General features: G+C 38.2%; 2 protein-coding genes across 8 annotated transcripts in view; both read right to left on the bottom strand.

Annotated features, from left to right (window-relative positions):
• The window catches only part of LOC124953153 (protein vestigial), a 53,965-nt gene extending 45,422 nt beyond the window's left edge, over nucleotides 1–8,543 (bottom strand). The window contains exon 1 of one of the 4 annotated variants that reach the window (XM_047504113.1): nucleotides 6,173–8,543. In XM_047504113.1, the coding sequence (XP_047360069.1) occupies nucleotides 6,173–6,361 (189 nt within the window). In that variant the 5' untranslated portion in view covers nucleotides 6,362–8,543. The remainder of the gene's footprint in view (nucleotides 1–6,172) is intronic. The other 3 variants (XM_047504112.1, XM_047504114.1, XM_047504115.1) reach the window with 3 other exon arrangements.
• A 1,631-nt stretch (nucleotides 8,544–10,174) lies between these two features.
• The window catches only part of LOC124953152 (HIV Tat-specific factor 1 homolog), a 39,289-nt gene continuing 33,370 nt past the window's right edge, over nucleotides 10,175–16,093 (bottom strand). For 2 of the 4 annotated variants that reach the window (XM_047504109.1, XM_047504108.1), the window contains exons 5-7: nucleotides 14,227–14,413; nucleotides 11,823–11,959; nucleotides 10,175–11,399 (exon numbers count right to left, since the gene is read on the bottom strand). In XM_047504109.1, coding sequence (XP_047360065.1) covers nucleotides 11,288–11,399; nucleotides 11,823–11,959; nucleotides 14,227–14,413 — 436 coding nt within the window. In that variant the 3' untranslated portion in view covers nucleotides 10,175–11,287. The other 2 variants (XR_007102133.1, XM_047504110.1) reach the window with 2 other exon arrangements.

Here is a 16,093-nt window from a genome sequence, read left to right as displayed (position 1 = left end):
GACGAGAGAGAGCCGGTGCTTTAAGTCCGTCCAGATCCCGCCAGGACGATAACGGGAGGACACATCGCCACCTCGGCGCGACGATCGTAAAACTTGGTCAGGTAAAGGCGCGGTTCGTTTGAGACCTGCTGCGTCGAAGGACGGACAGGAGCTGCTTATAGGTTAGGTATTATAGTCAGGAAGAAGCTAACTCTGTTTCTCTGCGAGAGAAGTTTCTTCGGTTCATCTATCGGACTCATCGGAGTCTACTACTGTAAAGAGAGAGAGAGAGAGAGAGAGAGAGAGAGAGAGAGAGAGAGAGAGAGAGAGAGAAAGAAAGTCTCGTACCCTTCGGGGTGGTCCGAAGCAACATCGGTTCATTAATCGCTTGGATACTCCGAGAAAATGTGCTTTTACGAGCATGAGCAGGACCGCTTCTCGCTCGATACGTACAACCTTATCGTTCTTGAATAATCAGAGCTACCTTCGAATTAGGATGTTTCGATTCTTTCCTTTTGAAAAGAAGCGTTAAAACGTGCTACCGATCCTCATAAGAATTCACCGGCATATCCTTATTATCAGCAATTCCATTATTCTCTCGTAAGAACACAAAATTTAAACATTGAGTGTGACTCGACACCCATCGCAACATAAATCTCATAGACAAGCAACTTTTCTTCTTGATTATTAATGATTTCTACTAATATTGTTGTTTATTTCCTTGCGAATTCGTAGGAATCAAGTTGAAACGAGTTCCGAGCTCACGGCAAAATAATCCCTATCTCGGTCTCTCTTCCTACTCTTCCTAGTTGACTCTCCCGCGAAACGAAGAGAAACCGGTAGGCTGGAGGGAAAAGTCCATGTCGTTCGTGGTAACACGATCGCTTTTTACCGCCATTATGACTTTTTATTGGCCACGGAAAGGCGCGGTGACATAATACGATACTGACTTTCAAAACGCTGGGGAAAGAAGAAAAGGTAGAGAAAGAGAAAAGGCTGCAAGGAGGAGTGGCCGTAGGAGAGCAACGGATTCTGCGCGAGTATGAGTGAGCCCTGACGAAGAAGAAGTGGAGCTCCCGTAACGAGAGACGAGAGTGCTAATGAAGGATAGCTACCTTCTTACGGGCTTCGACCTGCACCTGTCCTCCCCCTTCCCCTACTCCAGCCTTCGACCTTCCCGTTGTTTTCTATCTCTCTTCCTCTTTCCTCTTTCATAATTTCTTCACCTTGTATGTCCCAGAATTTATAATACCAATCTTCGAGATCCGGGCTAAGTTATACCCTTAAAAAATATGTTTATGACTTTATTGCCACGATCTGCCAAATACGAAATCCTTTCTCCTGGTTCATTTTATTAAATTTAAAAAAGAAAAAAAAAAAATTATGTTCTGCTGCAATTTTAGTTTTGTTTCGATCGATCTTATAATTCTGATAGAAGTTTGATAATCCTCGTTAAAGGATAAAATCGTGAATTATTTACTTTCAGTAAATTTCTTTAATATCGAAAGTCATAACGACAATTTTTTAGATGTCCGTACGAGACCCCACGAGTTACCACAGTATAAACCTTTTGAAGGAGACACTAAAAATTCCTTTGTGAGTTTTCAATACATCCGGTCTGTCGCGCTCGGTTCTCCTTTCTGACACTAAAATGTCATTTATGACTTTATTGCCTTTTCTTCGAGACGTTTTTATTATGAACATCGTTCTCATTGACCGATTCGATTTCCTTCGACACAACGAATGTCATCCTTTTTTCTCCGCTCCTTTTTCATTTTTTCTTCGACGGAAAGAAGGAAATATTCGGTCCATTACGAGACACTCGAAGAAAAATAAATTCTAAAGATCCATGATATACCACTCGGCTCATTAATGACAGCGCATGCTAAGGTATGGCGCCGGAAAAAAAAACAAAGTATAAATCATCCTTCTCAAAAGTCCATGTCGCATTTGAATCATTAGCTGGAAATACGATAGCAATGTTCCATCCTGTTAAATACTATAAATTACTGTTGTTTTACACGTGGATTTACATGCTTTAAATCCCGAAGAGAAAGGCATCGGGGCGTCCTGCTGCTATCTACCTTCGAGTTTCTCTCGTTAGCGATTAAACGAACGACAGATCAGAAGATTAAAAGATTAAAAGATGACAAAGATTGTATCGAAAATGATTATGACTAAACTATATATATATGTACCTACTTATTCTCATTTAAAAAAGAAACAAATCAATTTCCAACGTTGACCAAGCACGTAAAGATATATGTATATTCCAAGTAAGTAAGGTCCGCGAACTCAGTTGAGCCTGCGCTCGAAGTTCTCGCATCTCTTCCGATCGTGAGATAACGGTGAGCAAAAGCGTAAAGCGCGCGCGATCGCGTACGCAAGGTCGATCTCGACGGGCGGACAGGTTTCTCGCAGGACGAGAGGGTATAACGGGTGGCGTACGAGTACGCAGGAGGATAAGGAAGAAGAGAAGAACGAAGAGAAGAGTAAAAAGAAATAGAAGAAGAGGAAAGAGGACGGAGAAGCAAGGTTTCCTAACCCGAAAGCCAGCGTCCTGTGATTCCAGAAGAGAGAAAGAGAACTCCGCTCGAACGCACACGCCTTGCGAGCGACGGCCGACACGAGTTTACTTTTATTTAAACGTTCCTTCCTTTTATTTAGGGCCTGACCCCCGAGAGACGCTCATTTTGCTCCTTTGCCCGGCGCTGACCGGTGTCCACCCGGTGCTGGCCCCTTGAATTAATAGCCCCGCGTTTTTCCTCGTGTTGGCTAATATACGCGCGTGCGCGCGAGCGCGCAGAAGAGCGAGCCCAGGCGCGTTAAAAATGCTTCGCTTCTGCCCGCCGTTTTCTCACGGCGCGCACCGAAACGCACCGACAGCGTGCTTTATTGCCGTCCCACAACCCTTCTCCTTTTCTCTCCATCTTTCTTCCTCTCTCTTTCACTATGCTGGTTCTTATAACTTACGAGAAAACTCAACCAGAGATGTAACAACAATTAACGTTACGGACTTTGATCTTTCTGTGATTTACCTTTCACCAATGATGAGAAAGGAAATAATTTTAATCGATTTAAATCTTACGTGAAATTTAATAGATTTGAAAGTATCCATATTAATCATGGCATATATAATACTATACTTTATTTTTATTTTTTAGTGATCTTGCGCAAAAGATTAAGTCTAGTAATTAATTAAGACGATTATCAAGTTATAATTCTGATCTTTGGCTTATTCGTCGATATCTAAGTCAGTTATCTGACATAAATTTTCCTTGTAACATACACATGTTTTTAATAAATCAATTTTAATTTACGAGACTTTTACGATTATCAAAATCCTGAAAAACTTTTGATCTATCGAGACAATTAAAATTTTTTAAGGTTTCCAAGAGATATTAAAATTTTTTAAAAGATTATCTGTAAGGACTACAAATTGAACATTCATTATTATCTAAAATTCATAAGTTAAACATTTTTATTTATGCAATAAATAAAATGATAAATGAAAATAATGTTTCTTCTTTGTCTTTTTATTTATCATTCCTTTTCTATTTTATTTCTTTGGTCCACGTCCAAATCTCCTTTCTTCCAGAGTGTAGTTTTTTTTTCTTCGACGCTCATTAACATATTCGTTGATTTATATACCTAGTGGTAAGTAGATTAAGATAAGGTGATAAATAGTTTAAGTGGTCCGTCGGCGCGATACTTCACAACACAAATTTATAGCGTATAGCGAAAAGGTGGTAAGACTCGAGTTATATCAGTTTAGAATGTTACGTTGAGCTTGTTCAGGATGGATCCAGTTACAGATAGTGGTAAATCATGATTGAAATCGAAAGAAGTTAGGATAAATCTCAATATATTTAACGAATAAATGATATCGGTATTTTATTGACAGAACATGTCATTTAATAAATTTGTGATAAATTGCGATAATTTTTATCGTCAAGGAAACATCTAATTAAAATTAGTTCCAAGTGAAAGATAATTTATATTTGATTATGTGAAGTTTTTTTACAAGATCGGTAGACACGTCGCTCGTCTTTTCCGATCAGCCGAGATTCTCCGGTTTGCCGATTTCAAAAATCGATTATCCGTACATATTCCGACGATTATAAGTAAACGTATTAATGCGTCACGCCATGCTAACTCATGGAGTAATACAAGATAAGAATTTATCGTACCACTTAGACTTATCAATTGTAAGTGAAATTTAATGTTAAACCGATAAAACGCAGACCGACGCGCCTTTAAAGATGCCGTGCATTTCCGAATAACGAAGTATCGCCACAGTCCTTCTCTTCCTTTTTTTCTTTTTCTTCCTCTTCTTCTTTTTCTACTACTACACGAAAGAATCGGCCCTTCCTAAGAGTTATAAAACGAAGGAAGTACTGATAATGAAATTGGACCGATTTTCTCGTCATTTCGCCAAATAAAAATTCGAAAAGTTAGCATTATAATGAGAAGAGGCATAAAAGAAAATCATTCTTGATAAGGTCAAATAAAAATTTGTACGTTAAAAAAATGAAAAGAAATGGGTAAACTCTTTACCACCAAGGTCGAGAAGAGAGCTTTCGAAATAGACGTCTTGACTGGTGAGGGGACTTAATATATGAAAAGAAAAAGCTAAGAGACAAGGAGATAAGGAGAGAACGAGAAGAGGAAAGAAAATGAGAAATAAAAAAGACGCGAAGACAGGAGTAACAGGCGAAACGGTACTCGACACCCTGTAGTGTATGGATGAGCGTACGGATGGGTGCACCAAAGGCTAGAAACACGCCTGACCTCCCAGCAGACAGATTAAAATGATGCAGAGGCTATCTACCCCTCCTGAGACTCTTGCTCCTCTCTTCTTCATTGCTCTGCCTAAACTATTTCAAGACTCTCCGAGTGAAACATCTTCTCGCCTCGCTTTTCTACCGTGTTTGTAAACACGGCTTGCCTTTACGGGACCATTCACTCGAGAAATTTGCCGAGCTTGATAACGAATGTATCAGCGTCAAGTTCGATGTGAAAAAAAGAAAAAAAAAGAAAAAAAGAAAAAAAAGAGTAGAATGAACATTTGAGTAGCTTTAAAAGAAGATCGATATTTTTAGATGCACCTGTTTGTAATCTTTAGGATCACAAACGTCTTTCGCTGTGATATCGATAAATTACATTCTGTGAGTTAGTTAGTATTAAGTCATTGGATAGATGAAACGTGTCATAAGCGAAGGGAATAACTCGCCTAACGAGATTCCTCGATTATTGTGCATCGCTGAATACTGATAGAGATGGATAAACTACGGATCAAGAAAATCATATGTGAAATTAAAAGTTGTAAATAAGTAGAATTGTTAAGACAAAAGTTGAAAATAAAATTTTCTAATACAAGAATATTTATCATCTAAATTTGTCTTCTATCCTAATATTATTATATTATATGTTTTATATATTTTTAATATAATTATTAAATTTTTATATGTTTACCGTTTACTATAAACAAGATAAATACAATTAAAAGATATTGGATATTATATACCAAGTAGTTACAGAATATCTAAACGATTTACCTAGAAAACTTTAAAATCCACCGAGACACTTTAACGTGGACGCCTTTAGGCGTTACAATGCTGCTCCTAATCTCTTTAACGATGCTTTGTCTAAACGCTCGAGCTTGTACTCTTAACGCGATACACGTTCCCTACGCGATACACTTTTGAATAATGATACCTGCCCATAACGATCGTTTAACATCTAAATTCTCGGCACGATTCGATTCCTTTCGCTCGTTAGCGTTAATTTGACATGCTGGAAATGCCGTTCTACTTTGAAAAATATGCTCTAATATCTAAAGATATACTATCTTCTGAACGTATCGAAGGATTTTTTGATTGCGTAGATACTTCTAATACTAGTAAGTAAGATTAACAAAAAAAAGAAAGAATAAAAAAAAAAAAAACAAAAAAAAAAAGAAAAAAATTCCAAAAAATAGATAGAACTCTTGACGCATTTAACGTATTCTAATCTACTCAAGGATTTAATACTATATAAAAAAAAAAAAAAAAAAAACAATTGATTTAATTCAATTCCTAAGAAAAACGTAATTCGTTCGAACATGTCATTAAAAAATTTACGAGATTCTTATGGGAAAACAAAAAAAAAAAAGAAACTGTTATCATTGTGATAGAAAAAAAATGATGCTCACCCTGTCGTACTGATGCGTCGCCGTGGCGGAGGAAAACGGTTGAAAAGGTGCCGGCCTGGCCGGACTGTGATGGGCCGCATGAGGATTTGCATGCGGGGCCGCATGAGGGTGGGTCGGGTGCGGCGGCGGCGGTGCCCTCGAATAGAGGTAAGGATGATAATATTGATACATCACCTCGGAGCAGCTCATCACCCCGCCCGGGCTTGGCACCCCAGACCCGGCCTGCCGACTTGCGTACCCGAACGTCGCACCACCCGTTCTAATACCACCACCACTTGGCTCCTCCACTCTCTCTTGATCACCTTCCTCTTATTTTTTCTTCTTCTTTTTCCTCTCTTCTTTCTTTTTTTTTCTTTCTTTTTTTTTTTTTTTTTTTTTTACGTCAAGTAAAAATTTCAATCTAAACGTGCCACGTGCACCCGACCACTTCTGTCTTTGAGACTTCTAGCTACCTAATTGAACGTCCAAATGATTTAGAACAACACGACAATTTGTTTGGATAATGAAAAGATATGCTCGCTCAACGCGATTACGATGATCGTCCGTCGGCAAGCGTTTTGACGGTCTATGACTTTCACTGGGACACTGCTATCGAAAACGCAACAGTTGGTAGAGATGGTACATCATTGAAATTGCTTCTTATTACGGAAAAAGAAAAAATCTTGGCACAAATTTAAAAGCTGTCATGTTAACGAATCGAATAGCAGGCGATAAGAAAATTTCGATAGATTATTAAGGTCCTTCTAAAGCGCGGGAAGATAGATCCTCCTTCCTGACGTTTTTGACGAATATAAGAAACAAGGTTCGAAGATGACAAATCCACTCCTTTCAGCTTGTTCTCTTCCGTGTCAGGATCCTAGTATCGACGATAGATCAACATTGACCCGTCCTATTTTGTCCTACTTTTTAAACTCAAGAAACACGGAACTGTCTTGTCGATCCTGACACTCCCGACAAGCTGGCACCTTTAAATCGTTTTAAGAGACCTCGAAAATGATCACGTATACTCCGAGCATTATCACACTCACTTCTCACGTTCGTGCGTATCGCACGTCGATCGTTTCCTGTTATCAAGCGAGAAAGAGGTAGATAAAGATTACCAAAGAAACACGAACGAACGGAGCACGAAACACAGGAACGCGAGATCTGCACGAGTTCGACAGATAGGGATAGAGAAAGAGATAGAGAGAACGGAACGGCTGTCTCCAGATTACACCGCTGGTGTGTCTCTGATGGGCGAACACAGACTGAACCCCCCGAACCGACCGTTGGACACCCTCTCTCTCGTTCCCTAGACTCGTCCGCCGTCTTTTTCCAACTCCATGGACAGGCTCGTCTCTCTCTCTCTCTTTCTCTCTCTCTCTCTCTCTCTCTCTCTCTTTCTTTCTTTCTCTCGTTCCCCTCTCCCTTCTCGCCGCTCTAACTCTTTCTCTCACTCTTTCTTCCTTTTCCTCTCTGTCTTTTTCGTGGTCGTGCGTGGCACATCCTCCTCTCCTTCAGCTGGCTGGAGGGTCGGAAAGGTCTCTTTTCCCTTCTCTTCCCTTTTCGATCAGCCCCTTTCGGAAAAGAAGGGGTTACCGGGCAAAAGGAAACGCCTACTGGTAGTACCAAGCTCGGCCAATCAACGAGCGAGAATCAACCGTCCAATGAGGCATCGGTTGCCACTCCTACGTACCGTCGTCTCTGTATTGATCCCACAATGAACCCGGACTACCCAGCACGGTATTAAGAAGTTCCTACTCGGGTTGAATCCTCCTCCTACCCTTCGATACCCACACTCTAATCCTGTCTCTTTCTATTTGCCTCTGGTTTTCTCTTACTTCCTCTATCTTTCCATACCCACCAACTTTGCCTACCCTTCTCGCTTCGTCCGGCTTTAACCACGTTTTGAGTCGCCTTTTCCCAACAACCCCGTACCTTATCCACCTCTTCCTCTTTCTCCCACTCCTACAACTTCTCTCTCTCTTCTCCAACACTACCGGTGAACTCGGCAAGCCGCGCGCATAATGAGTCTTAATTAACAGTTTCGCGGTGTTTCGGGAAGCTTAATTTGCCTCAGCGAGAGAGCAGTGAAGGTTGCCTCAGCAGGGAGATAAGGAAAAAGGAGATAAGAGGAAGAAACCAAAAGAGGGTAGGAAACTCCAACGAAGTCAGGCTGGTTAGGAATTTTCTTAACCTCCTCAGAAAATCAGGTTTTTCCTGTTGAGAAAATTGGAACGTGACTATGAATCTTCTGCCAAGTGAAAAGTATTCTGACACCTTCAACTGACGATTCATTTAACAAGAAATGGGTCAAGTCACAAATACCATACTCATCCTTTGATAGACATAATTCAATTTTAAATTCGATCAAAACTAATGCAAAAAATCAGCTAAGTTTAATATTGGATTTTTATTCAATCTAGATTTTATTGAATACTAACTCTTGGTTACGTTTGATTTCAATCGAAATATGATAGATGGAATTATATGTTACTTAATACTTGATTCTTCGCGTTCACCACAGCGACATATCGAGCTATATAAGTGTTTCTAACTATATCGTATTGTAATCGTTTACAAGTATATCTAAATAAATAAAATTATTATATATTCGTATTATTCCTTTTTCCATTATAACCATAAAGGCATTACTATTAAAATAAAAAAAAAAAAACTGAAAGAAGTATAATTTTTGGAATAGAAAATTTTTCAATCAATAAATGGATCACAAAACAATACATTTCATCACAAGTCTAAAACTATACTAAATTTACAACTACTGTTCCAGTTCACCTGAATCGAATAATCCTAAATGTTGAGATATATCGTCGTTCTAACGGCGACACACTTGACCGTGTCGAATAAAGAAGACTGTGGCTAATCCGATGTGTAATCTAGCAGGTCTCTATCTTTGGGGAGTGTCGGACAAATCCAATAAACCGTCGACGAGCGTGAAACGGGGTAAGACTTTTTATGCGAGTCGACCTTTACTCTACTCAATACGTTCAGCCTAACGTCGGATCAAACGCTTCATAGCGGGGTGGTAGTCATCCTGCACGTGGCCACTTCAACAATGGAGGACGTGCAACTCACCCCTGCAACTACTCCTGTTAATAGTCGAGCATTAAATTTGTCAGTGATATTACCAAGTGGGGTGAAGCTTCTCGTTCTCTTTTCCTCCCTTCTTCGCATCATTGAAGGGACGAGACGCACGAAATATGCTTTCATTCTCACATTTCACGGAAGAATACCTCATGTAGACGAATAAACGATAGGACTATCAAGCGAAAGACTCGTAACGTGATCCCGTCGTACGAGAGTATTGATGCTTCGTGGCTTCTTTTATGGTGTACAGACAGATTAAGAAGAATCGATATGTGCTGCGTCAGATTTTTTTTCACAATTGTATGATATAAAAATAATATTCCTCAATATAATGTAAATATGTAGTTTTTTAAAGACATAGAACATCCAATTACTTGTTTCAAGAAACGATGACATAATGAGTATTTCTCCATCATCCTTTGTAATTAGATTCTATGAATCGGTCGATTAGCAACAACTTACGTCGTCGTAATTTACTTCCTAGCAAGAATCGGCTGTTTCTCAAACGGGTGAAAACACAGATCTTTCAACATTGGGGTACTGTGGCGGAGAAAGAAAAGAAGAAGGGGAGAAAGAAGAAGGCCGTGGCGGCGACCGAAGAATCGCGTTTTTTGACAGATCGGCAGCAACCTCTCAGGAGAGAAGTCCCACGAACAGGGCACAACATAAGGATCGTGAGGAATGCCAAAATAGCAAATTAGGGAATTCCAGGAGATCTACCTTCCTCTTCTTTCTTTTTCGCTTTCTTTTTTTTTTCTCTTCCAAGTCTTTTCACGACCGTTAACTTCAGCGCGAACATATTGTTTTTTAATTTTGTAATTTTCTCTTAACTTTGCAATCTGCACACTCTAAAATGAAGATGTCATAAAAATTCTACATCCTAATCCTCTAATAGTAAGGAGTTTAAATGAGAGCGACGCGTTAGAGCATTTTATTATTAATATTATCTAAAGACAAACAATATTATCATACAATTATAATCAAACTAATATAATAGATACATTTTTCTTGGCCAATTTGTTTGCCAGATTTTTTGGCCGATTAATCTAAATCTTTTCGTATGACTGAACTGAAAATACGACGAGGAAAAAGAAATGCTTAAAATATTCCAAAACGAAGGGGAATGCGCTTTCTCGTCTCGAACGTTCGAGTCGAACCTAGGTCAGTCACTTCGGTTCGTTCCGTATGATCTCTTCTCGTATGCCGAAGCACGCGAAACGTGTTTCGATCAAATTGCATCGCGTAATCCGAAGAACGTCAGTAATGTAACGCTTTACATTATCCCTCGACATTTTATAGATTGCGGGATAGAAGTGAACTGGGCGCAAAAGAGGGGAGAGAAAAGGATTGTTCACTTTTACACTCTCCGTATTAACAAACATATATATATATATATATATATATATATATATCTCAGCATAGCAATTTTCTACGATCAAGAAATATCGTCGGTATTTCCGTAAGGAATGGCTTTATGTACTTTGTTAATACTAAATATAAGACAGGGCGCTCTTTAATATTTATATTACCATATATAAACCGAACACCATTCGATTTGCAATGATAATATATTTTGTACTTGCAATGCGTCGGCCATTGATGCAACGACGATGAAAGATTTAAGGAAGGATATGGTTCGAAAAATTTCATCGCTTTTTTTTTTTATCTGCAATCACTAACAATCTGTTCAACGACGTTGGTAATAATATAGCACGACGACTTGGATATGGTAAAACGACGGAAATTACAAGCGAATTGGAACGCAAAGGAAAGAAATGCTTACTGTAGTACGATCCGTGTAAGTAGATCAATATCTCGGGAAGTGACAAAAAATAAATATCAAAGTTACTTCGCTGTGTCTTTTTTGTCGACGACTCGAGTCCTTGACTAAAAATAATTGACCGAACAAAATCGTTGCAATTTCATATATCATTCTATATCGTTTATACACCGCTTCTCTATTCCGAAGACTTCGCTTCTATTTTTTTGTTGTCGTCAACCTTTTCCTCCAACTTTTTCACCTCCAACTTAGCTTCTTCCACCTTCGTCGCCTCCTTTCTTCTCCTTTTCATCCTCTTGCTCCAAAAACTCGTCCCATTTGTCTAATCGCGCCTCGATCTCAGCATCCGTTTCGGTAATTCTGAGAGCAGATCATAGAATTTGCAAATATAATGCGATCAATTTACAAAAATAAATGTTTCTACTTCAGGATATTTGTGCGTGACTTGTGAGTAAATGAGAACAAAGCATTTCGAAATATTACATAAAGTTATGGATTAATTGAAAAATGAACGATACTTATTCCTGTAAGCGAATTTATGGGCATTCAGTAATCTTTTAAATTTTATTTAAAAATAAGATTTTATGTTATTAATGTGGGACACGTATTCTAAAATAAATATAATATGAAATTTTATTTCGATCAATAATTTGCCGATTGTCGATAAAGTAAATCGTTTCGTATACTAGCCTTCTACAGTTAAAGTAAAGATCTACATTACCAACAGTCGAAAGTAAAATACCTGCAGTTGATAAAGAAGAAATTTGCTGTTGATAAACTTACTTGTACTTGGTTTTGCCATCCCAAATTTCGGCAGATATTTTTCTTTGACTAAACCAACGTCCATTTAACAATTGAACGCAAGCCTGAGCCTCAGCAGGTTCACGAAAAGTTACTTGAGCAACTCCTTCGGGATGCCGCTATAATCACATACATGCATTTCAATTATTCAAAGTTAGTTCTATCGATTAGTATTATAAGTAAATTCTACAATTAATATATAACGAAGATATTTTCTGCAAGCGGTGCTTTCAGCGGGAAATGCGTGAGAAGAATATGAAATGAGCATTCTTAGTATTATTCATGAGAAAATATTATCTTAGAATCCTAGTCCGACTTACCTAGCAATTGAAATATCTTAAGTGGAAACAGAAGCAATCATTAAGTGAGCGTGGTTTTCATTAAATGTACAGTGGTTATATCCTAACTTTATTATTAGGGAATTTTCACTAGTGTAATTTAGAAGTTTAAAATTGTACTTCAAAGAGACAACTACGAACAATTTAAATGACTATTTTTTTTATTCTCCCGTCACGAAGAGGAAGTAATATTTCCCTATTATTCCGATGATTCTATCAAGTAAATCAATATATTGATTTTCAAATTGAATAACTCTCCAAATAATAAGCCAGACGCAAGAAATCGTACTTTAATTTGTTCATAATGTACCAGACACGACAATGAAATTATCAGGAAATCCTTCTTCGTGCAATCAAATGAAGACCTTTACTTTTTTTACGCCGTTCTTATTCCAAGTTCAACCTCGAGACGGTTCAAAAACGTCGCATCGAGTCAAGTTAAAAATCCGCCTCCTTGTCGCCGTCGGCCCTTGGTGATATTTTTTCGCTTCGCCTTGAACCGCAATTTATGGACCCTTCGGTTTCGAGCATTAATTTTACTGTTGGGAACACGCTCGACACGAACCTCTTTGTTCCTTTGTCGCCGTTCGGAAGTATACGACGTAGAAACCTATCGTCGTTGTGTCGTGTTTTGTCCCATCAAGCACGTTGTACTTCTCGGTCCATGTATGTACTTCATTTATTCATAACTGTAATCTTCTCGGAACGGTCAAAGACTTTACGATTAGGTCAAGAAATGTAGTATGATACTGAAACGCGAGGGAATGAAAAATAAGGATTGAGTTAGAGAAGCAAAGGAAAAAAAAAAAAAGAAAAAAAAAGAAAAATGTCGATTATTCACAGTCACGAAATAATTTCGGAGCACGTGTGGCTAACCAGCGAATTTGGAGAAAGCGAAACTGGTTCAGCGTGCTCACCGCAAGTAAATTGGTTGCAAAAGGCCGAAAGTTCTAAGGCGCGTCGTCGTCTCTTTTGAAGTCGGCGCTATTTTTCGCGCCGACCTCATGTACGAGAGACAACAGGGAGAGGAAAAGACAGTAGGAAGAAGAGAAGAGAGAGAGAAGAAGGAATTCACTTTGACATTGAATAGATTCACGGTTGAGACTCGACGACTAGGGAGTGTCCCGCGGCGAATTTATGGGGTTATGTCCTTTCCCCATTCCATCTTCACCATCTCTTTCTCTAGCAAAGAATCGTTTATTTGTATCGTTCGCAAGGAGAATTTTCTATTATCCTCTTTGTGCTTTCTGCTTTCACGCAGCAGAGCACACCCTTGCCGAACCGACGAAAGTTTGATCGTTTCTAAGCGATCTGTTCTATTCTAAGTTCGTTCTTCTCTTTCGAACAGTAGTTCTGGCAACGAAGCATTCTCTCAAATCTGGGTCGTGTATACTTTCCTACTAAAATAGGAATCTTTCAATGTTCGTTTCGTTCCCAATTAACATCGGTTGCTTTGGAAACATTTGCTCGTTGCAGTTGCATCAAAATTCAATTAGCGGACTTTTTAATTACGAAATAACAAAAAAGAAAAATAAAGAAAAAAAAAAAAAAAAAAAAAAAAAAAAAAAAAAAAAACAAAAATATCGCTTGATATTTCGTCGACGACGAAATACGAAACTGGCAACGCGCGCGTGGTTTTGCGTAAATGAAAAAAGCACTCACGATCGGTTTAAATTGATTAAACGCGAATATCATTTCGTCTATTTTATTTTTACGATCATGGAATTTTACGTCAAGCGCAGAGACAGAACAGCTAGAACAAAAATGTCATGCTAACCTTCCAGTGCGGATCCCATGACGCCTCTTGCGTAATGGCGTCGACTCATAAAGCACAATTTGAACTTAATGCATAATTTATCGCCCTCGAGTCATAAAGAAAAAACTCACCATGACGTACGTTAACGTTAACTATGATGTTATATCCTGTTTTTTTCCTTTTTCTTTTTTTTTTTTTTTTTTTTTTTTTTTATCGTGTCTGTTTTTTGGCTTTCATTTTATCTATTTTCATTCAATTTCCGATAGGAATAAATTTCCATGAGTTTACTTACATCATATATGATGACTTTTCTAACGTCCCCACACTTTTGACATTCCTGTCGAATGTCTTGCTGATACTCCAGAAGTAAAGCGACCTCCTGATCGAAGTCTTTTGGTGAGAAAAGATTTTTTATTATCACAATCCTCTCGCACTTTAATGGTTCACCCGGCAAACGATCTGGCCTCCAATCGAATAATCTGTAATGTAAATGAACGCATATTTAGAGACTATTATAATTAATATGTTGATTATAGGATTCGATATCTTCTCCTAAGGTGACCCATATTCGGATAGTTATATATGCTAATAACGAACGGGAGGCTTCCAAATACCACAGTGTGCTCGAGGGAACAACATAATTCGTGAACGTCGTATCTTTGCATTACAACTGCGAAGAGGAGTATTAAGCTGCATGCATATACGTGATAAACGCACACAACGTAATACACACGTATGGTACACGAGAACACGTTTCACAAGGGAGGTCTTGTACAATGCTTCGCGTACAAGATCGAAGGCAGTATATTCGGAAACATTAAACTAGGAGAAAGAGAGAGAGTGGGGGAGGGAGAGAGAAAGAGAGAGTGAGAGAGAGTGAGAGAGTGAGAGAGAGAGAGAGAGAGACCAGTGTAGATCCATGCACGTATATCACATATGAAAATTTATGTTTCCTACACTTAGACTCTACTTTGGTCTCGGAAACTAAAATCCTTGCGAATACGCAAGCCACGTAAAAGGAAATAATTTTGAAGACTAAACCATAAATGGGTTCACAAATTTTCTTTTACCATCTTTCTATTTTTCTTCGTTTATTTTAACTTAGTATCTATAAACGATGTTTACGAACATCTTTCTTTTTTAAAACAAAATAACATGTCATTTATCCAAACATTTATAAATCTTCAAATTTGACATGATAAATGTTTTAGTATGTATCTACATATATTCTAACGAGTTATAAATGTTTGTCATAAGCACAACTTAACGTCTTTTAAATTGTAAAGTAAAACACCGGTTGTCTTTCGCTTAGTGTTTTTGCCAATAAGAGTCACTGAGAGAGTAAGAACGCGATGAAAACGTGGTAAAAGTACGCTAGGAAGTATTCGTGTCTCGTACAAAGGCGTGAATAAGTGACTACCAAGAAATAGAATGATTTTACGCCCTCGTTGAGTTTAATAAAGCATACTGTTTATCGAAAGAGACGCGAGAAAGAAAGTACGATCCTTAGGAGACCTTGAATAAATACATCAAATATTTTATACTTAACGTCACACGGTATAATGATTGTACTATTTGTTGACGTAATAGTAGCATTCAGAAAACATTGTGTATAATCTAGTAAGGAAATCTCACTGGTGAAGAAATCTGACACGATCGATTTAAAAATTCATAATCGACATCTATGACAAAGCGAGATAGGGATCTTATCGTGATACTTTTTCGATCGATTATATTTAGAAAAAATATTGTAAATCCATAGATTCCTACATCTTGCATAAGATACATATCCCATGATAGAACTCCCGTACACTGACTAACGAGATGCAACAATTTATAGCATCGTGTGTGGCATTTTCTTTCCAGTTACTGCAAGCAAGATGTTTAAACGTTCATTTCCTAGGAACCCGCAAATAAAACTTAAATGTTAGGAAAATACAGCTGGCATTCGTATCAATTATATTTCATGTTTTTCAAAGATCTTTTTTTTTTATTTTCACGAAATCTTCATATACCATTGATTCCCAATGTCGACTTCAATGGCACCATTTTTATTTCGTTATATCAATATTAATATCGTCGAGAGAGGCGAAAGTCAAATGGTATAAACGAGCCGTGAGGTCGAAAATCAATTAATGGCTCATCGACCAACGCATTCG

This window comes from Vespa velutina, chromosome 11 (genome assembly GCF_912470025.1).
Source record: "Vespa velutina chromosome 11, iVesVel2.1, whole genome shotgun sequence".
Taxonomy (NCBI): Eukaryota; Metazoa; Arthropoda; class Insecta; order Hymenoptera; family Vespidae; genus Vespa; species Vespa velutina.
Note: the sequence above shows the minus strand (reverse complement) of the source record. Positions and strands in the feature narration are given on the sequence as shown.